Here is a 22,973-nt window from a genome sequence, read left to right as displayed (position 1 = left end):
TTTGACAGTGGATTCAGCCAGATGGGTGTTTTTCGTAAAAGATTGGCGAGGGGGGGACAAGAGATTGGAATTCAGACGAGCACCTGCCATGGAAATAACAATAAAACAAAGATAGACTTGCAACGTCTCTTCTGTAGGAGAGAGGTTGCAGGGGAGAGAACAGGGCATCCCCCACTAAGCCACAAAGTCTATTTTGTACTCTGTCAAGGCAGGATAGCCTGTTTTTAGCAGCTCCTGCCCAGATATGACAGCAGTATTCCATCCTTGGACGTACTTGGCTTTTATATAGATAAAGAATTGGATCAGTAGTGAGATATCTTCTGGAGCGGTAGAAGGATCCCACCATCTTTCCAGCGACCTTGGCAACAGACTTGATGTACGTGTTCCATTTCAGATCAGAGGTGAAGGTCAAGCCCAGAAGCTTGTCAAAACATGGGGCTTCCCCTAGACGAGAGCCACCCATTTCAATTGATGCCAGATGGGGATCAGAGCGTTGATGATGTAAAGATAGGAGTTTGGTTTTAGATGCATTAAAGGTAACCAGCCACGTCTTCCCTCACTGAACCACTCGTTCGAGATCAGAGGTAAAGGTCAAGCCCAGAAGCTTGTCAAAACATGGGGCTTCCCCTAGACGAGAGCCATCCATTTCAATTGATTCAAGATGTGGATCAGAGCGTTGATGATGTAAAGATAGGAGTTTGGTTTTAGATGCATTAAAGGTAACCAGCCACGTCTTCCCCCACTGAACCACTCGTTCGAGATCAGAGAAGAGAGAATCAGAGAGAGCTTTGTCATTTACAGCCTTGGATGTGTTGCCGTAGATCTTTTTCCACATCGCCTTAGAGTCAATGCAGATGTCTATGTCGAGGCTCTTCAAACCATTGTTAAGCATTGGATAGGCAATGTAGCTAGTGAAAGGGTCTGTGTCTTCAAACAAGATTCATACCATCCTGTAAAGCTTTCAAAACTCAAGATTGGATGGGCGAGAATTTTCGTGATCATTTCGCACCAAACTTATGGCCTCCTAACTCAACAGACCTTAATCTTTTGCATTATTATATGTGGAGCGTCATTGAAAAAGAAGTTAATAAATACTTTAATGGTAAATGCTCTGACGAACTACAAGCACTTGTCCCTCCTCGACATGACTACCCCCGACAAACCCGACAAGCAACTAAGTCCCACCCCTTTACAGTAGAGATCCCTAGGTGTAAGAAAGCCTTTTACTGCAATAGTTTCTTCCCCAGAACTGCAAGTCTTTGGAACTCCCTTCCGAGATTCTGCTTTCCAAACTGTACTAATATGCAGAATTCAAATGTAATGTGAACAAACATCTTACTACTCAACTCCCTTGATTATGCCCCTGCAAATTATGTCCCCGATAGTAGCCCCCTACTTCAAAGTGGCACTGTGCCTTGTTTGGGGTGAAAATTGATAAAAAAAAAATAAAGTTATTCCCCTTTTTAATTAAGGAAAAGTTGCCTCCCTTGAGAATAACATAAATAAAGACCACTTGATCAAAGCTTGCAAACTCAAATTGAGTTGGTGATAGAAGCCGAAGGAGAATATATACAGAATAAAATATAAATTAATATCATATTTATTTGCTCATGGAGGATAGAGTGGAGATCGATCACCTTTGGTTCGGTCTGCATGGGGAGGAAAGTTTGATGTTGCAAGACCCGAAACGTTCCTAGGATCCTTGCTACAACATTGCTGGCGCTACTCTCCAGCGTTCTACTATGGAGCGTATAATTTAAAAAATTTTTTTATTACATTTTTACCCCAAACAAGGCACATTGCCACTTTGGTGTAGGGGGCTACTATCAGGGGCAACAACTACTGGGGTACTATGTAGGGATTTGGGCAGCAAGATGTTGGTTCACGTTGCACTTGAACTTCTGCATGTCAGTATAGTTGGGGAAGCAGTGACCTGGAATGGAATTCCAGAGTCTAGCGGTTCTGGGGAAGAAACTACTGGAGTAGAAAGATCTTTTACATCTAGGGATCTCTACAGTGTGGGGGGTGGGATTTTGCAGCTTGTCAGGTCTGTCGAGGGTGTTCACGTCGTGGGGGCACAAGTGCTTGCAGTTCATCAGAGCATTCACCATTAAAATACTTGTAGAACAGGCAGAGGGATGCAACGTTTCATCGATGGGACAGAGGCTGAAGCTTAGATGCCAGTTCAGGGCCTATCAGATTTGTGACTCTCTTTTGAACCTTGTCAAGGAGTGAGAGACTAGTAGCCGATGCGACAATTGAATTTGTTTCAAGAAATTGTAAATTTCAATGATTTAGCAGTTTTATTTTCTGTCTTTCTAAAAGTATTTAAGATCCCTTTAGATACTTTACACACCTTGTATGTATGTATATATATATATATATAGTCTTTGAAGTTTTTAACATTTGAAACCACACAAAAAATTATTTTTTATCATTCATTAAAAAAAAACATCTAGTCAGTAAGTCATTTAATCACCTGCAATCACTGCATCAACTCTCAAATTTACTATAATACCAATTTTTATATTTTTTAATATTTTTTAAGGGATCATCAGTTGTTTACCATGAAACACTGTTTCGGGGATTTAAATATATATTAATAACACAAATATTTCCAACAGCTCAACAGATTATAACTAGAGCTATAACAAAGTACTTTCAATATTATATAGACCCATCAAATGTAAGGGAACAAAAGTCTTTCAAATGCACAAAAAAAAGACCTGCAAATTTGGGAGAATTTCGTTTCCATACATTTGGTGATATATGGATGTACGAACAGTAATATCAAATTTGTCAATTTGCAATAAATTCGGTTAGTGAATATATGGAATTCAAATTTGCTCAACGACATAGGAAACGTAATGAGTAAATTATAAATCTTCCCTGGTAATGCCGGGTAAGTACAGCTAGCTATATCACATATAAATATTCTGCAAGAAAAAAAAAACAAAAAACTACCCATCATCTAGTAGCTACTAATAAAAACCTAAGTATTCTTTTTAAATGTTATTTTAATAAAAATCTATTATAATTGTAAAATTTATAACATTCATTTAAATTACCTCCCTTGGAAATTAATAAACATCATAATTTAAGAAAGGTTTTTGTAATTTACCTTTTCTTTTACATTAAATCAATCAAATTAATTCCTGTTAATATTGACAAAACTATTGCATATATAGAGGAAAAAAAGCTATTATAATTGTAAAACTTAATAACTTTCATTTAAATTATCTCCCTTGAAAATTAATGAACATCATATTTTAAGAAAGGTTTTGATAATTTATCCTTTTTTTGTTCCAAATTAAATCAATTAAATTAATCCCTGTTAATATTGACAAAAGTATTACATATATAGAGGAAAAAATCGATTATAATTGTAAAAATTAATAACTTTCATTTAAATTACCTCCCTTGAAAATTAATGAACACCACATTTTCAGAAAGGTTTTGATAATTTATCCTTTTTTTTTTTTACATTAAATTACTTAATTTAATATTGACAAAACTATTGCATATATAGAGGAAAAAAAGAATAATAAAATGACAAATGAATAACACAAAACATTAATTTACTACAGTTTGGCATATAAATAGATGTGTTTAGGTTGGGTCTTTGCTCTCTACTATATATATGTTATATAAGTTAAATATCAGTGAACCATTTTTGATGGTAAGTTAAATAAAAACAAATTCATAGTTATACATTTATTCATTTAGATAAGAGGTTCTCAACCAGGGGTAAATTTACTCCTAGGGGTAAAAAATTATATAGTCGGGGGGGGGGCAAATAAATGAAGTAACTGATAATTTAAAAATAATTATTTCTTTTCAGATTGTGCCATGTCTAAGAAACGTACATACAAATTAACTTCATAAGTTTCTATTTATTTTACAGAGGGAGGTGGAGTTGCAAGTAGCAGAGGTAATTCTTGAGAGGACAATCGGCTATCTGGGCTTGCAAAGATGACATCAATAGAACCTGAACACAGGTAAGTTGGTCAGGGTAACGATCCTAGATCGAAATGTGCCAGCAATGACGTTAAAGAAGTTCAAAATGAAGGATGCAGAATTCCCGGGGATTTGGTATCAGCGGGATTTACGATTTTTCTTACTGATGTTGATGTTGTTGTTGTCAGTCTTGAAAAAAATCTGATTTTTATTAATTTCATAATGGTTTTCTCATTAATATCCATTGAAATGTTGTGAGTAATGAGTGCTTTCATGCTTTGCAATTCTAATGAGAAGCGACTCTGCGGTTAAATCAATACAAAGTTCCTCAAAATCAATAGAGAAGCTGAAGAATATTGAATTCTTCAACAGAAGAAGCTCAATATTATAATCTAACATAAACCTCGCACTTTGACTGAAATTTGCAAAACTTTTTTCTTTTTTTTTTGTCAGTTTTCATTGACTGAATTTTCATGGGATTAATGGAAGAAACTCACTGCTAGACAATAAACAAAAGGAATGTTCTGACATCATCCATCCCAATAACAAGAGAGACTACCAGACAACCGAAGAAGAGAAGAAACGATTGCAGCAGGAAAGTAGACACATTATGTCTCAGCCATTTTGCACACACACTACTGCCACCTTCTGACCCCTTCTTGCTGTCTGTATTGTCACTGGAAAGTAAACATTTTTCTAAGCATTTTCGTTACTTGTTATTAAAAGTACAAGCAACTTTTTTCTTTTTTTTTTTAGTATGATTGTGGAGGCATGCATAATTGTATGGATTCACACAAACCATGACTTGTGATCCGGCTAATCTTCTGAATAAAACATTTAGAAAAAGGGTTGATTTTCTTTATTTTTGGGATACGAATGTATAAGACTATTTTTTTTATACAAAACAAAAACTTCTAAACAATAAAAATGTTCTTTTTGACCTTCTTGTTTTTCTGTCAATTTACGATGGCTACGGATTTTTTTTTTTTTTTTTTGTATGAGAGTAAGGGCTAAATGGAGAAATATGTAAAGCCATGGGGGTCAGTGATGGAGAAAAGGTTGAGAATAGTTGATTTAGATTAGTGAGAGTGGGACAAATGGGAGAGAGAGAGAGAGAGGGGAAGAATGGGAGGAGAGGAAGAGAGGGGGAAGAAGAGTAAGAAGGAGGAATGGAGAAGAAGGGGGTGGATAAAGAGAGGAGGTAGAGGAAGAGAGAGGGGAAAAAGAGAGAAGAGGTGGAGAAAGAGAAAGGGGGAAAAGAGAGGGGACAGAGAAAGAAAGGGGTAGAGGAAGAGAGAGGAGGAGAAAGAGAGAAGGAGTACAGCAAGAGAGAGAAGGGAAGAGAGAGAAGGGAAGAGAGAGAGGGTGGAGAAAGAGAGAGGAAAGAAATGAAGGAGAAAGAAAGGAAGAAAAGAGGGAAGTGGAGGAAGAGAGAGAGAATGAAGGAGATACAGTAAGGAAGAGGGGAGTAGAGGATGAGAAGGAGGATGGAGAAAGAGAGAAGGAATACAGGAAGGGAGAGGAGGGAAGAAAGAGAGGGTGAAGATAAAGAAAGAAGGTGGAGGAAGAGAGAGAGAAGTAATGGGGAGAGCGGAGGAAAAAAAGGGGAAGTGGAGGAAGAGAGAGGGGGAGGAATGGGAGACAGAGAGGGCTGCAGGAAGGACGAGGGAAAGGAATGGGAGAGAAAAGAGGGAAGTGGAGGAAGAGAGAGAGGAGGAATGGAGGAAAGGTTGGGAATAGCTGATTAAGAATATACTAAATGTGAGTTAATCAACGTTTGCTTTCCTATGTTTTTCTTTCTTTTCTTTTCTACATAAACTAGAGAGAAGGGATAAAACTAATCCCTCAAACAGAAGTTTTGTACTGCTTTTATTTGCCCTTACAAAAATTAAAATCAATATACAATGCAACTTAGCCTTATGTCTAGAATTCTTATTTTAATCTTGCTCAAAATTCATTACATGATTTTTAAAATGTCTCGAGCGTAAAACATAAGTTTAAGGGGTCTTAAGAAGAAATTGAAATTCAGGTAATCTTACTTAATTGGTGGGTAATGACTAGGGCTATGACAACAGCATATTCTTTTTCATTGTTTTGACTCTGGAGTATATATAAGACACAGTTAGACACAGTCAATCAACCGAGAACCACATCACTCTATATAAAAGCATATAAGATATCAATGGATACACACTCGAGAGTCAAAACAATGAAAAGAATATGCTGTTGTCCTAGCCCTAGTAATGACTATGGATCAAATTCAATGCAAAATCTAAAAAATTGATCATTCATATAATTTGGATTCTTCGGACTATTGTTCCTTTCTTGAGTGTTATTTGCACAGCTATTCGATCAATGTAACTTCCGACCTTCTGCTGGTTTATCTTGTCAAACTCGGGATTTTGCATAGAATTTGGAATAGAAACCTTTATTTAATCCATGGATTAGCATGTTCTCGTTCTGTCAGCCATAACTGGGTAGAAGTCTTAAGCAATTTGCAATCATAATTTGAGCATCACCCACACTCAAGATTGAACCTTCAACCTCCAGAAGAGTGTAACTTTGCAACTGAATTTTACCAAGTGTTTTTAATCACTATGCCATGGATTGGTTGTGAAAATGATGCCCAATATGAGAACAGTGGTCTGAAGAATCCAAATGATACGATTAATTCATCCTTTATCTCGAAAATTACGAAACTTATAAAAAATTTGAATACATCAAACTAAATATAGCACACATTTGCACCCCTTATGTAAGCATAATACCAGTTGTATACCAAATTTCAGAAACGTAATAAAAAAATTAAATATTCAGATAGGACTCTTAATAACTCTTTAGAATACTCCAAAGTTTCTATTCCTACATACCCCCTTTGCATCAAACTAAATTAAAATAAATATAGCACACATTTGCTCCCCTTATGTAAGCATAATACCAGTTGTATACCAAATTTCAGAAACGTAATAAAAAAATTAAATATTCAGATAGGACTCTTAATAACTCTTTAGAATACTCCAAAGTTTCTATTCCTACATACCCCCTTTGCATCAAACTAAATTAAAATAAATATAGCACACATTTGCTCCCCTTATGTAAGCATAATACCAGTTGTATACCAAATTTCAGAAACGTAATAAAAAAATTAAATATTCAGATAGGACTCTTAATAACTCTTTAGAATACTCCAAAGTTTCTATTCCTACATACCCCCTTTGCATCAAACTAAATTAAAATAAATATAGCACACATTTGCTCCCCTTATGTAAGCATAATACCAGCTGTATACTTCAAAAATGTAATAAAAATTTTAATATGGACAAATTTATCTTTAGTTGACCTTTTACAACTAAATATTTTCGTTTATCAGACAAATAGAAAAGTTGCTAGCCAAACCCACATGATTTTTAGAATATGACATTTTCGTTCTGTGATGAGTATGTACATTATAAAGATTTTTCTGTATTGTTTTTTTTAAGTATAATTTTAAATATACAACAAATTTTATGTTGATACTTGAAGGTATAAACATTCCAATTTCTTCAGATGTTTTTTTTTAAACAGCCTTCGTTAAAAAAAAAAAGAGTATATTGTCCTATTAAAATTTTGTTGTTTAAATAATTTACCTTTGTTCATTTTATTAAAAAAAAAAGTTGAAAAGATATTTTTCACTCAGTAGTGAGTTTTGGAATATTGTCAGTGAAAGAAATACAATCGCTAAAAGATAAGAGTTTCATTATTTCTAGTCACCACTTTGAAAAAAAAAAAAAAAAATTAAAAATTAAAAAAAAAAACCCTTGCAAATGCGACTGTTTCACTCGCAATGTAGAGCCCTGTATGCACTTATTACACCTACCTCCATTGAAAGATTGTCAGTGAAATAAATGCAATTACCAAAAGATCAGTGTTTCATTATTTTGAGTCGCCATTTTGAAAAATCACTTGCAAATGTGACTGTTTCACTCGCAATGTAGAGCCCTGTATGCACTTATTACACCTACCTCCATTGAAAGATTGTCAGTGAAATAAATGCAATTACCAAAAGATCAGTGTTTCATTATTTTGAGTCGCCATTTTGAAAAATCACTTGCAAATGTGACTGTTTCACTCGCAATGTAGAGCCCTGTATGCACTTATTACACCTACCTCCATTGAAAGATTGTCAGTGAAATAAATGCAATTACCAAAAGATCAGTGTTTCATTATTTTGAGTCGCCATTTTGAAAAATCACTTGCAAATGTGACTGTTTCACTCGCAATGTAGAGCCCTGTATGCACTTATTACACCTACCTCCATTGAAAGATTGTCAGTGAAATAAATGCAATTACCAAAAGATCAGTGTTTCATTATTTTGAGTCGCCATTTTGAAAAATCACTTGCAAATGTGACTGTTTCACTCGCAATGTAGAGCCCTGTATGCACTTATTACACCTACCTCCATTGAAAGATTGTCAGTGAAATAAATGCAATTACCAAAAGATCAGTGTTTCATTATTTTGAGTCGCCATTTTGAAAAATCACTTGCAAATGTGACTGTTTCACTCGCAATGTAGAGCCCTGAATATTCAGTAGGACTCCTAATAACTCTTTTAGACCACTCCAACGTTTCCATTCCTACATACCCCTTTGCAAATATAGCACACATTTACACCCCTTATGTAAGCATAATACTAGCTGTATACCAAATTTCATAATTAGTTTAGTAGTGAATCCTGTACATTTAAACATACCTATCCTTATATAGCTAGAGATAACATAAAATATGTTAAAATATACCTTAGTGCTGAGATTCAGTTATATTTAAACAAAGAATTGTGAATCAGTGTTAACCAAAATAATTTGTTTACAACAATTTGTTCAATGAACAAATAGAAAATATTCACTTACTCGTGGCTGCCCTATCTTAAATTGGAAATTGCGAACCGGTGCTAAAAAAAAATCTAACATTAGATTTTAGACTGGATTTTTTTTTTTCAACAATTTGTTTAGTTATTAACAAATAATAAAATTGAACTGAATTTTTATAATTTTAAATTAATTTTTTTTTTTTTTTTTTTTTTTAACATTTTGTAAATATTTTTTCACAAATAATTGAATCAGTTTTTTTTTGTAATTAAAAGTATTGGAAATTGTGAACCGGTGTTAAAAAAAAAAAATCTGACATTAGATTTTAAACTGAGTTTTTTTTTTCAACAATTTCTTTAATTATTAACAAATAATAAAATTGAACTGTTTTTTATAATTGTAAAATAATTTTTTTTTTTTTAAATTTTGCAAATATTTTTGGGTTTGTATTACTATACACATAGATTAGAAAAAGTTGTAAAAAAACAAATATATAACAAATAAATGTTATCAAAAGCAATATAAGTTACTTTTCTAACTAACTGGATAATTTTTTTAGTGTTTTTATTTAATGTAACATGTTTATTCAGCTCGAAAACCATAGTGTTTACCGATGTATTTTAAAATTACAGATGGCGCCAAACTCTCTGTTGAACACGGTAAGTTTGGGAAAATGAATTAAAAATAAAAAACTATACAAAATACTGTTAAAATCCCACCGAATATATGTCAGCCTATTTCACGGTAACAGATATTGAGCGAGTTTCTAACAGTATTTTTTTTAGTTTTTTATTTTTAACTCATTTTCCCAAACTTTCCGTATTCAACAGAGAGTCCGGAGCCATTTGTAATTTTCAAATACAAGCTGAATAAACATGTTACATTAAATAAAAACATTAAAAATGATCTAGTTAGGTAGAAAAGTAACTTATCTTGCCTTTGATAATATTTATTTGTTATATATTTGTTTTTCAACAACTTTTTCGAATCTAAGTGTATAGTAATACAAACCCATATTTTTTTTTTTTTTACAAATAATTAAATCAAGGTTTTTGTAATTGAAAGTATTTTTAAAAACATTTTTTAATAGTTTAATTATTAAATATAAACCAAATATAATTATAGGGTTTGTATTACTGTACACATAGATTCGAAAAAGTTGTCAAAAAACAAATATATAACAAATATTATCAAAGTCAAGATAAGTTACTTTTCTACCAAACTGGATACATTTTTTTGTTTTTATTCAATGTAACATGTTTATTCAGCTCGAAAAACATGCAGTGTTTACCGATGTATTGGAAAATTAAAAATGGCGCCCGACACTCTCTTTAACATGGTAAGTTTGGGAAAAGGTGTTATAAATAATAAACTAGATAAAATACTATTTAAAAAACACCGAATATATGTCAACTTATGTCACGGTAACATATAATGAGCGAATTTCTAACAGTATTTTGTCTAGTTTATTATTTATAACATCTTTTCCTGAACTTACCGTGTTAAAGAGTGTCGGGCGCCATTTTGAATTTTCCGATACATCGGTAAACACTGTATGCTTTTCGAGCTGAATAAACATGTTACATTGAATAAAAACACGAAAATTATATCCAGTTAGGTAGAAAAGTAACTTATCTTGCCTTTGATAACATTTATTTGTTATATATTTGTTTTTTGACAACTTTTTCGAATCTATGTGTACAGTAATACAAACCCTAATTTTATTATAACGTAACAAACGATTATTATCAAATCAATTGGAAATAAAAAAAAAATTTTTAACTTTGAAAAATATTTTTAACAAATAATCAAATAAAATTATTTTTATAATTAGAAAATAAAAAAATTTAACTTTGAAAAATAGTTTTTTAACAAATAAAATCAAACTTTTTTTTAAATTGGAAATAGAAAGTATTTTTTAATTTTGTAAAATATTTTTAACAAATAATAAAAAAAACTTTTTTATAATTGGAAATTAAAAAAAATGTTTTGTTTTTTTTACTTTGAAAAATACTTTTAACAAATAAAATATGTTTGAAATACGTTTATAAGCCAAGTTACAATGCAATATTATGAAAAATAAACAAATATTTATTTGTTTAAAATTAAAATTAATATTCCAGCAATTAATATTCCTCAGAATTTTATATTTTTTTTTCTTTTTTTTTTTATTTCCTCACCATGAAGGTAAATTGAAGAAAAATGTTTATAAAGAGTTCATGTGTTGTTCGTCTGCAGAAGATTAACTCGGTTTTAGCAGGAAGATCTGGTGTTGCTAATAAATTTAAAATTCCTCCCCTTCTCTCTTTCTCCAACTCCTCTCTCTTTCTCTAGCCCCTCTCTCTTCCCCATTCTCCCTTTCTCTTTCATTCCTTCCCCTCCCTAGAAGATTACGATTGGCACATTTTTTTTTTAACAAATAATCAAATAAATTGTTTTATAATTGGAAATAATTTTTTTTTTTAAATTTTGAAAAGTGTTTTTTAACAAATAAGCAAATAAAATTTTTTATAATTGGAAATAATTTTTTTTAATTTTGAAAAATATTTTTTAACAAATAACCAAATAAAAATTTCTCTTTATAATTGGAAATTTTTTTTTTTTTAATTTTGAAAAAAACTTTTTAACAGATAATAGAATAAAACTTTTATTTATAATTTTAATGAATAGATTTTGAAAATGTTTTTAATAGTTTAATTATTAATGAAATTAATGAATTATAATTCCGTTACGAAGTAACAAACAATTATTAACGAATAATGAATTCAAACTGCTTTTTTGGCAATTTATAAATATCGTGGTCATAACTGATTGCCAAGAAAAACTCTACTGAAAATAGTTTTATGTTGTTGTTGTTTATCTTCTATCTATCTTCTTCTTCTTCTATATATATAAAAGGCAAAATGTGTGTGACCATTTCGTGTATGTCTTCAAAAGGCTTTTCTCGCACACGGTTCCAAGGTCGTTACGATCGCTTACAACTGTTTATATGGGTCCTAAATAATAATATGTACGATTTGGGAAAGCGCGTCGCATCTAGATTTATTTATGTCGACTTTTACAAAATTATTGCTATTTTGGCTTCTCGCGTGTTGATTGGGCTTTTTAGTATAAATATGTGAAACTAAACTCAAACGACGTCTTCTTGGCATTGCGCCGGGAAAAACGTCCAGAAGCAATCAGCTTTGATCAATCTTGAATATCAGACAGTTGCTATTCAATCTGGACAACTGGGAGCTGCTTTCCCCTCCCCAACATCTGTTGGGGGGAAGAAAAAGTAAAATTTTGGTAAACAAACCCAAACGCTGCTTGACTTCTATTTGACCTTCTTAATTAGGTCAAATGGAAGCAACAGAGTTAATTTTTATTGCGCACGCCTGTTTTTATAGTTAAATAAATAAATTCAAACCTGCTTAACGTTGTATGTCGCCGTGGCTCAATGGTTAACGTAGCATGTTTTTTTTTTTTTTTCACACATTAATTTCCAACTCAAGGGTACAGGTTCGATCCTCATACACTCACCTACCAAAACATTTTATTAACCCCCCACCCCCCGGAGTTTTGATTTACCTCAAGACACCCGGGCATCGCCGGGTACCCCCCGCTAGTCTAATATATAAAAGACAAAGTGTGTGTGTTTGTATGTCTGCCAAAAACTTTGGACACATGCAACGAACACTAACAAAATTGGTATCATTAGAAATATCGATCTCTTGGACAACAAATATGTAAAAATTGGTCCAAAACATCAATTATGTACTTGTCAAGTGGGCCGGGGTTTTTTTTTGCAAGGAGGGGGTCAGTTTTTTGTGCTGATATTTTTGCAAGTCATTCACGCCTAGCAATCTCAGCGTCCATTTAAAACCCGTTATTTTGAAGGCCTTTGACGTCACAAGTGCGCCATGGGTGAGACAGTTAACATGTTTGCTTTGTTCACCTCCCTTTCCTCTTTCGTGTTACAGGTTCAAGCCTGTCTGCCTACTGCGGCTAATTTTTTTGCGCACGCATGGGTACTCGCTGCTATTTTGATTGAAGAAAAGTTGTGTTTTTTTTTTTTTAGGGGTGGGGATTGGTTGCTTACTAGTCTTGCTATTACACCTTTCCATATCCGGGGAATTAGTGGCTTGAATTAAAGTTTAAAATGCAAAAGTCATGTATTATAGTTCGATTGTGCTCTAAACAGAAACATTTGTCATATCAAAGAATCTACTGTTGATTTTATATGCCGGGCCTTTCTGCTTGTGTGGTAATAAAACTTCCCCAATGCACTTGTGATGTTAGGATGTGTAAGGTGTTAACTTTGATGAAAATTGCTTGTCCCTTCTTTCATCAAATTATTTCGATTATCGATACTTATCAAAGACATTCTGACATGAAATCTATCTAAAAACACTGTCAGATACATAAAGTAAATTTGAGTTAAATTTCATGAAATACAGAGTCCATAGGGAATTCACTCAGTCACACACACAAAGTTCCTTTTATATAATATCGAGATAACGGAAACAATATACAACTACTTTTAAAGCCTGAACCAATTTTTTCTTGTCAATCAGTTATGACCGTGATCTTTGTAAATGGCCATGTTTTTATTATCAAAGACAAAAAATAATAAAAAAATTTGCAGATGTGGCCTGAAATAATTGAGGATTTTTTTTTTTTTTTTTTTTGGATTAACACCAGATCCAAATTTACGATTTTAGATATGTCAGCCATGAGAAAGTAGATACTTTCTATTTTATTTTTAAGCTTGTAAGATTTTATTTCAGGTAACTTCAAGAGAGGAGAGAATTAAGAGTCAATCAGAATCAGGTCATTCAGAGTCTGTAGCAGGGTGTTCTATACAGCACGGTACTTCATGGGGCCGCTGAGAATCACGGTTGAAGATCTGTTGATAAATGTTCGATTTTAGGAGATTTTGGAGGAAATTAAATCAGTCGTAATTTTTATATTTTCATGTACTTATATTTCCACACAGTTTTGTTCCTACGATTTTCTATTTGGCACTTTAAAGGCTTCCAAATTTCTTTCAAATTTCTAAGCAACATGAAATAATTCTTTTTTTTTTTTTTCTTTTTAGTGATTAAAAAAAGATGAATAAAATGGTTGACTTGTTTCCCAAGAAAACGATGTGCATTCCGGTTGATTTAATTTTGTAAACATTCGTTTGCTTTTATCCTATATTAATTTTATTTCATCATCATCATCTGTTCAACGTCTATTTTAGATGCTGGCATGTGTTGGACAGCTTTTAGAAATTTACTTCTAAACTAACCTATCTCTGGACAGATATTTATCTATCCATAAAAACCTATTTTCAAGTGTTTTCATGATCATTCTTCCCTTGCCAACTGTCCCTGCTACCTCAACTGTTCTATATGTACAAATACTCAAGAACTCTCATCCATTCTATCATAATCAGCAGCATCAACATCATCAGCATCATTATCAGTTTATCAATGAATGAAATGGTTTACTTGTTTTCCAAAGAAACCGAATTGCATTCCGGTTGATTTAATTTTGTAATTTGATTGTATTTTTTTACATATTATTTCTAAAGATTCGTTTGATTTTATGCTATACTAATTTTTATTTCTTCTTCATCATCATCATCAGCAGCAGCTTCTTTTTCTGTTCAACGTCTGTTTTAGATGCTGGCATGTGTCGGACAGCTTTTAGAAATTGACTTCTAAACTAACCTATCTCTGGCCAGGTATTTATTCATCCATCAAACCCATTTTCAAGTGTTTTCATTATCCTTCTCTTGCCAACTGTCCCTGCTACTTCAACTGTTCTACATCTACAAACTCTAGAACTCTCATCATTCTATCATCATTATCAGTTTATAAATGAATAAAATGGTTGACTTGTTTTCCAAGAAACCGATGTGCATTCCAGTTGATTTAATTCTGTAATTTAATTATATTTTTAAATATTATTTTTAAAGATTCGTTTGATTTTATGCTATACCAATTTTTATTTCATCATCATCATCAGCAGCAGCAGTAGCTTCTTCTTCTGTTCAACGTCTGTTTTACACGCTGGCATATGTTAGACAGCTTTTAGAGATTGACTTCTAAAGTAACCCATCTCTGGCCAGGTACTTATTTATCCACCAAACCCATTTTAATCACTTCCTCACATATTTTCCGTGACCTTCTCCTGCCAACTGACCCTACTACCTCAACTGTTCTACATTTACCAACTCAAGAACTTTCAACCATTTTTTTTTTAATGTTACCATGTCATTAAACTCTCCTATTCTATATACCCCCAACCCCCATACTTTCCAGATTTAATCTTCTTCTGAGGTCATCAGATCTAAGGCTATCTAACATTACACACCCATCTTATCATTTTTCTCCATGCAACATATGTCCTCAACTCTCATACATCATAACACTGCGTATACATGCCTGATAGATTCTTCCCTTAATTGACAACGGTAACACTCTGCTGGTTAGTAATGATTCTCTGAACTTACTTTCATGTTTTGCAATCACAACAGCATATCTCTTAAAATCAAACATTTGTCAATAAGGCTCTAATAATGCATCTCAGCTGCGCCATCGTGTGACCTGTAGTATAGAATGGCATACTCCGCATATTATTCTATTCATTTTCAAATATCTATATTATATTTCTCTTAGTCTGTCTGTCTGTCCGTTCCACTTTCTCTTGGAAACTACTGGACCGATCTGGCTGAAATTTTGTATGGACCTTTGTTATGACAAGGTGCAGCGAATTAAGTATTATGGTATCCGTTTGATGCACAGTTAGGGATTAATAAGAATTAATAGGATTAGTCACCACAGTACCACATTTACTCTAGAAGTTTTCTTGAAAACTAATGGGCCGATCTGATAAAATTGTGTATGTACCTTTGTTATGACAAGGTGCAGCGAAGTAGGTATTATGGCATCCGTTTGATGCACAGTTAGAGATTAAGAGGGATTAGTATTGAATATTAAAAAATGAGCACAAATTTAACCATCTTCAACGATCAATTTGGCATAAAGCACTCATTCTAAGTCAACGGGCCATAACTTTTGCCTGTTTTTAATTGGCAAAAAATCTAGTAGACTTTTTTTATTATTTAAAGAAAATATCTGAAAAATCAAACATGTGCTCCAATAGTGCGTCTCAGTTGTACTATGAAATAGCCTGCGGTATAGAACACTATGGTTCAACAAAAAAAATAAATAAATATATAAATAAAAATTTCTTTTTTGAATTTGGAATAAAATAAAAAGATAAATAAATAAATAAATAATAATAATAATAATAATAATAAATGCTAAAACTTTAAAAGTTTGAATAAGACACCTGAAACTAGCTCACAGGGAGATATTGGAGCAGAGTTCATATAAGATGGGTGTGTCTCTCTTGTCGCCCCTGGATACGAAGGATGGGAAGGTGTACTTTTGGGGAGTTAAAATGAGTGACTGCAGATAGTCTTGTAGTCATTCGGGGTCTCCGTTCATGTTTTTACCTGCGTTTCCAGTTCCATCACTTTTTGCTTCATTTCCTTAAGGTCCGACAATGACTGGGCCTCTCGGATCTTCACGGTCATCAGTTCGTCCTGTAAGGCCCGGAATTCATGTTTACTGTTCTTACCGCCAACGGCATTCGCAGACGACATTGTTTGCACATGTTTCTGTGAAGATTTGAAAAAAAGAAAAAGGAAAAAAAAAGGATATTTGATTAAATAAAGAAAAAGTCAATAAATACGATCATCATAAGAGATCCTGTTCTACAGTGGCAGAGAGAGGATGGAGAAAGAGGGGGTTAAGGTTGAGAGAGGGGGTAGAAGGAGGAAGAAAGAGAAAGGGTGGAAGAAAAGACGAAGTGGAGGAAGAGAGGGGGAGGAAAAAGAAGGTAGGGAGAGAGAGAGGAGAAGAATGGGAGAGAAGAGAGGAAGACGGAAGGAAGAGGAGAATGGAGGAAGAGTGATGAGGAGGAATGTGAGGGAGAGGGGTGGATGAAGAGAGAGGAGGAAGAGAAAGAGGGAAAAGAGAGGAGGAAGAGTGATGAGGAGGAATGGCGGGGGGGGGAGAGGGGGAGGATAAGGAGAAAAGGGAGGGAGTAGATGAAGGAAGGGATAGAGGGAGGAGGGAAACGAGAGGGGGGTAGAGGAAGGAAGAGAGATGATGGAGCAAGAGAGAAGGAAATACAGTAAGGAAGAAGGGTAGAGGAAGAGAGAGGAGGAAAAAGAAAGAGGGTGCAGGAAGAGGGAGGAGGTGGAGGAAAAGAGAGGGAAGAAAGGAAGAATTGGGGAGAGAGTGGGAGGAATAGGGGACAGAGAGGGATGCAGGAAGAGCAAGGGAAAGGAATGGGGGGAGAGGAAGAGAGAATGGGAGGAATTGTAAATTTATTAGCAATATCAGCTTTTCCTGCTAAAGCTGAGTTAATCAACGTTTGTTTCTATAAAGATTCTTTTTTTTATAGTTTTTTGATAAAAAAAGAACATAGAAATGAGCTTCATTCAATCCTGAGCAACATTGAGACTTCCTGCTAATTTTTGTTCTTTTTACAAAAAAGTCACCACTTATCAGGGCCTGAAGGCTACTCGAGGATAAGGGTTAATCAATATAAGATGGTAGTGTAGTAATCGTTAATTGTGAAAATTGGGTACAACTTAATTATTTAAGGGGACGGCCCAACATTGTTTACATTGGACTTGAATGCTACCATACTGTAGTCAGTTGGGAAGCAGGCCAGCGAAACAGTGTTCCAGAAGCGGACAGTTCTAGAAAAGAAGCTTTGTTCATGGAATCTGTGTTTAGATTTAGGCACAAATTCAGAGTGGGGGAAATTGTTGATAGCGGTTGTAGCTAGTCGAGTGTTTTCATGAAAGCTTGGCAAGGAGGGGGCCAAAAATTGGAGCTAAGATGAGCATTTACCATGAAAATAATGACTGAGCAAAAACAGGCTTGCAACATCTCTTCTGCGGGAAAGAGGTTGCAGGGAAGAAAAACGGGCATCACCTACTAGGTTTCAAAGCCAGTTCTGTAGGCAGGATACAGCGCACGAAGCAGCTCCTGCCCAAATGTGGCAACAATATTAAATACTGAAATTTTCATTAAGATGAGATATTTAACTAATTTTGGGGTGAATCTTTTTCAACATGGGGTTTTCTGTTTTCTGGTTTAAAAAAAAAAACTTACTTTCACTTTCACTGCTCATCCTTGTGATAATCTGATGAGATTTTAATCTAGCTCACAGAGTTCATAGTCTGCGAAAAGATGAAGATAAAAGATCAAAATCCACAAACTCACCTCCCAATATTGATCTAATTCATTGACTCGTTGTCGGAGTTCTTTCAGCGAGAGATTTGCCTCGGCCTCCCGTAATTTCACTGCGATAAGTTCTTCCTGTAAATGTTGGACATCGTTGCTTGGTGCCCGTTGTAACCGTAGGTTAGTCTGTGAAAAACAAAGAAACAGTTTTTTAAAATGGAAAATTATCGTAATAATGATATTGGAGTTGTAAGCAGAGTTAAATATTCCCATATAAACATCTAATGTACAGGTTTCCAACTTTGGAGTAGTTACCCAAAGGAGTTGTTGATTGGTTATTTAGTTTTTAGGGTATTTAATGCATAATCTTAATTAAACTTCAACAGTATTTGCATTAATATTTACAAGGTGCTTTCAATAAGCTTCCAAACATTTTTGTACAGACATTTAAAATTGTTGTAGACTCTTGAAAATTCAGTATGTTATTGCTATACATCTTATGAGATGAATGACCAAATTTATGATTTCAGGTTCAAATGAACAGCTACAGCAGGAATTGAAATACATCCTACTAAAGCCTGACTGTCACAGGTGATAAATTTCAAAAAATGCAATCTGGATGTGAGAATACTTTAGAAGAACGATATGCAATAAAATTCTGTTTTAAACTTTGAAAAAAATGCTACAGAAATGCATGGAATGCTTCAGACTGATTTTGGACCATCTTGCATGAATCAAGCATCAGTTTTTGAGTGGCATAGGAGATTCAAGGAAAGCAGGGAGTCTGTGAGGGATGATGAGCGGTGTGAGAGGAGTAAGGCAGCCAGAACACCAGAGTTGATTTGACAAATAAAGAATTTCATGAATAAGGACCATCGTGTTTCTATAGAAACAATAAGTGCACAGTGTGATGTCAGTTTCGGAACTGTACACACAATTATTCACAAGGAACTGAAGATGTGGAAGATTTGAGTGAAGTTTGTCCCAAGGGTGTTTAGAGAAGATCACAGACTATTTGACCAAAAGTGGGCACCAAGACAGTTCCTCACTCTCCCTATTGTCCAGATCTTGCTCCCCGTGACTTTTGGTTATATCCTTCTTCTCTCTTTTCTCTTCTTCGACACAGAGAATTTCCTAATTTAGAATCAAATTTCCTTTTCATTTATACTACTGGAATCGTCCCATCACTAATATAACATCACTAAATTATATATATATATATATATATATATATATATATATATATATAATTTTATTTCAGGTTAATATTATTCAAAGGTGAAAACATCCAGTGAGTTTAGCAAGGTTTATACAAGAGTGAGTTTAGCAAGGTTTATACAAATGTAAGTCTAGCAAGATTTATACAAGAGTGAGTTTAGCAAGGTTTATATAAGAGTGAGTTTAGCAAGGTTTATATAAGAGTGAGTTTAGCAAGGTTTATACAAGAGTGAGTTTAGCAAGGTTTATACAAGAGTGAGTTTAGCAAGGTTTATACAAGAGTGAGTTTAGCAAGGTTTATACAAGAGTGAGTTTAGCAAGGTTTATACAAGAGTGAGTTTAGCAAGGTTTATACAAGAGTGACTTTAGCAAGGTTTATACAAAAGTGAGTTTAGCAAGGTTTATACAAAAGTGAGTCTAGCAAGATTTATACAAGAGTGAGTTTAGCAAGGTTTATACAAAAGTGAGTCTAGCAAGATTTATACAAGAGTGAGTTTAGCAAGATTTATACAAAAGTGAGTCTAGGCAGATTTATACAAGAGTGAGTTTAGCAAGGTTTATACAAAAGTGAGTCTAGCAAGGTTTATACAAAAGTGAGTCTAGCAAAATTTATACAAGAGTGAGTTTAGCAAGATTAATACAAAAGTGAGTTTAGCAAGGTTCATACAAAAGTGAGTTTAGCAAGGTTTATACAAATGTAAGTCTAGCAAGATTTATACAAGAGTGAGTTTAGCAAGATTTATACAAGAGTGAGTTTAGCAAGATTTATACAAGAGTGAGTTTAGCAAGATTTATACAAGAGTGAGTTTAGCAAGATTTATACAAGAGTGAGTTTAGCAAGGTTTATACAAGAGTGAGTTTAGCAAGGTTTATACAAAAGTAAGTCTAGCAAGATTTATACAAGAGTGAGTTTAGCAAGATTTATACAAGAGTGAGTTTAGCAAGATTTATACAAGAGTGAGTTTAGCAAGATTTATACAAGAGTGAGTTTAGCAAGATTTATACAAGAGTGAGTTTAGCAAGGTTCATACAAAAGTGAGTTTAGCAAGGTTTATACAAAAGTAAGTCTAGCAAGATTTATACAAGAGTGAGTTTAGCAAGATTTATACAAGAGTGAGTTTAGCAAGATTTATACAAGAGTGAGTTTAGCAAGATTTATACAAGAGTGAGTTTAGCAAGATTTATACAAGAGTGAGTTTAGCAAGATTTATACAAGAGTGAGTTTAGCAAGGTTTATACAAGAGTGAGTTTAGCAAGGTTTATACAAAAGTAAGTCTAGCAAGATTTATACAAGAGTGAGTTTAGCAAGATTTATACAAAAGTGAGTTTAACAAGGTTTATACAAAAGTGAGTTTAACAAGGTTTATACAAAAGTGAGTTTAGCAAGATTTATACAAGAGTGAGTTTAGCAAGATTTATACAAAAGTGAGTCTAGCAAGATTTATACAAGAGTGAGTTTAGCAAGGTTTATACAAAAGTGAGTTTAACAAGGTTTATACAAAAGTGAGTTTAGCAAGGTTTATACAAAAGTGAGTCTAGCAAGGTTTATACAAAAGTGAGTTTAGCAAGGTTTATACAAAAGTGAGTCTAGCAAGATTTATACAAAAGTGAGTTTAGCAAGGTTTATACAAAAGTGAGTTTACCAAGGTTTATACAAAAGTGAGTCTAGCAAGATTTATACAAGAGTGAGTCTAGCAAGATTTATACAAGAGTGAGTTTAGCAAGATTTATACAAAAGTGAGTTTAGCAAGATTTATACAAAAGTGAGTCTAGCAAGATTTATACAAGAGTGAGTTTAGCAAGATTAATACAAAAGTGAGTTTAGCAAGATTTATGCAAGAGTGAGTTTAGCAAGGTTTATACAAGAGTGAGTTTAGCAAGGTTTATACAAAAGTGAGTCTAGTAAGGTTTATACAAAAGTGAGTCTAGCAAGGTTTGTACAAGAGTGAGTCTAGCAAGATTTATACAAGAGTGAGTTTAGCAAGATTAATACAAAAGTGAGTTTAGCAAGGTTCATACAAAAGTGAGTTTAGCAAGATTTATACAAGAGTGAGTTTAGCAAGGTTTATACAAGAGTGAGTTTAGCAAGGTTTATACAAAAGTAAGTCTAGCAAGATTTATACAAGAGTGAGTTTAGCAAGGTTTATACAAAAGTGAGTCTAGCAAGATTTATACAAGAGTAAGTCTAGCAAGATTTATACAAGAGTGAGTTTAGCAAGGTTTATACAAAAGTGAGTTTAACAAGGTTTATACAAAAGTGAGTTTAGCAAGGTCTATACAAAAGTGAGTCTAGCAAGGTTTATACAAAAGTGAGTTTAGCAAGGTTTATACAAAAGTGAGTCTAGCAAGATTTATACAAGAGTGAGTTTTGCAAGGTTTATACAAAAGTGCTTAATACCAACTAGACATGCTTTTTATTTATTTTTTACTAATTTATTTTTTAAATCTTTCATTCAGTTATTTTATTTATTTATTTATTTAAATATTTATATAAAAAATAGAGGTATATATATATATATATATATATATATATATATATATATATGAGAGAGAGAGAGCGAGGGAGAAAGGACGAATTATTAATCCACTTCATAGGCAGAAACGTAACAAAATAAAATTATGTGTACGATCGTTTCGGAAACGATATCCATTTATTCACATAATATTTTTAGATATCATCTCCTCATCAGCACAAGTAAGGCGGGGGGGGGGGATGTTAAGATTGGAAAAAACTGATATGTAGAAGTTTAAATGTAACATAAACAAACATCTTGTTAATCATTCCTAGGCAATGGTCCCAAATAGTAGCCCCTTGATTCCAAGTGCCTTGCTAGGAGTGTGTGAGTAAATATCTATATATATATATATATATATATATATATAATTATATTAAATAAAATACTTGATAAAGATATTATCTATATATATAAAAGCCAAACGTCTGTGTGTATGTATGTATGTTTGTTTGTAACACTAAAACTTTTGAAAGACGGAACCAAACTTGACAAATTTGGTATCATATCGAAGCCCCATCACCCGGATGACAAATATCGAAATTTCACGTCAAACGGACCACTAGAAGTTGGTCAACTGATCAGTTATCTTCGAGGGGGGGCCCCAAAAAACCTGTCATTATCTATATATATAAAAGACAAATGTTTGTTTGTAACGCTAAAAGTTGAGATGAAAGATTCCTCTCCACTAAGAATAAAACATATGTTCAATATCTGCTTTTGTTTTTTCATTGTTTATACGGTCCCGAGCAACGCCGGGTAGCCCTGCTAGTCTATATATATAAAAGCCAAACGTCTGTGTGTATGTATGTATGTTTGTTTGTAATGCTAAAACTTTTGAAAGACGGAACCAAACTTGACAAATCTGGTATCATATCGAAGCCCCATCACCCGGATGACAAATATCGAAATTTCACGTCAAACGGACCACTAGAAGTTGGTCAACTGATCAGTTATCTTCGAGGGGGGGCCCCCAAAAAACCTGTCATTATCTATATATATAAAAGACAAATGTTTGTTTGTAACGCTAAAACTTGAGATGAAAGATTCCTCTTCCCTAAGAATAAAACATATGTTCAATATCTGCTTTTGTTTTTTCATTGTTTATACGGTCCCGAGCAACGCTGGGTAGCCCTGCTAGTCTTTAATAAAACAAACCTATCCAGATAGTAAAAGCTCTACTTGATTAAGTATTTTAAT

At 33.4% G+C, this 22,973-nt stretch overlaps 1 protein-coding gene across 6 annotated transcripts in view; it reads right to left on the bottom strand.

Moving 5' to 3' along the window:
* The window catches only part of LOC145268811 (EVI5-like protein), a 663,419-nt gene that overhangs the window by 48,721 nt on the left and 591,725 nt on the right, over window positions 1–22,973 (bottom strand). For all 6 annotated transcript variants that reach the window (XM_080124436.1, XM_080124431.1, XM_080124433.1 and 3 more), the window contains 2 exons: window positions 18,082–18,228; window positions 16,296–16,460 (listed from right to left, as the gene is read on the bottom strand). In XM_080124436.1, the coding sequence (XP_079980562.1) occupies window positions 16,296–16,460; window positions 18,082–18,228 (312 nt within the window). The remainder of the gene's footprint in view (window positions 1–16,295; window positions 16,461–18,081; window positions 18,229–22,973) is intronic.

Source organism: Euprymna scolopes, chromosome 44 (assembly GCF_053919585.1).
Source record: "Euprymna scolopes isolate OS-2025 chromosome 44, ASM5391958v1, whole genome shotgun sequence".
Taxonomy (NCBI): domain Eukaryota; kingdom Metazoa; phylum Mollusca; class Cephalopoda; order Sepiida; family Sepiolidae; genus Euprymna; species Euprymna scolopes.
The sequence above is the reverse complement of the archived record's forward strand: the minus strand, read 5'-3'. Positions and strand labels throughout refer to the sequence as shown.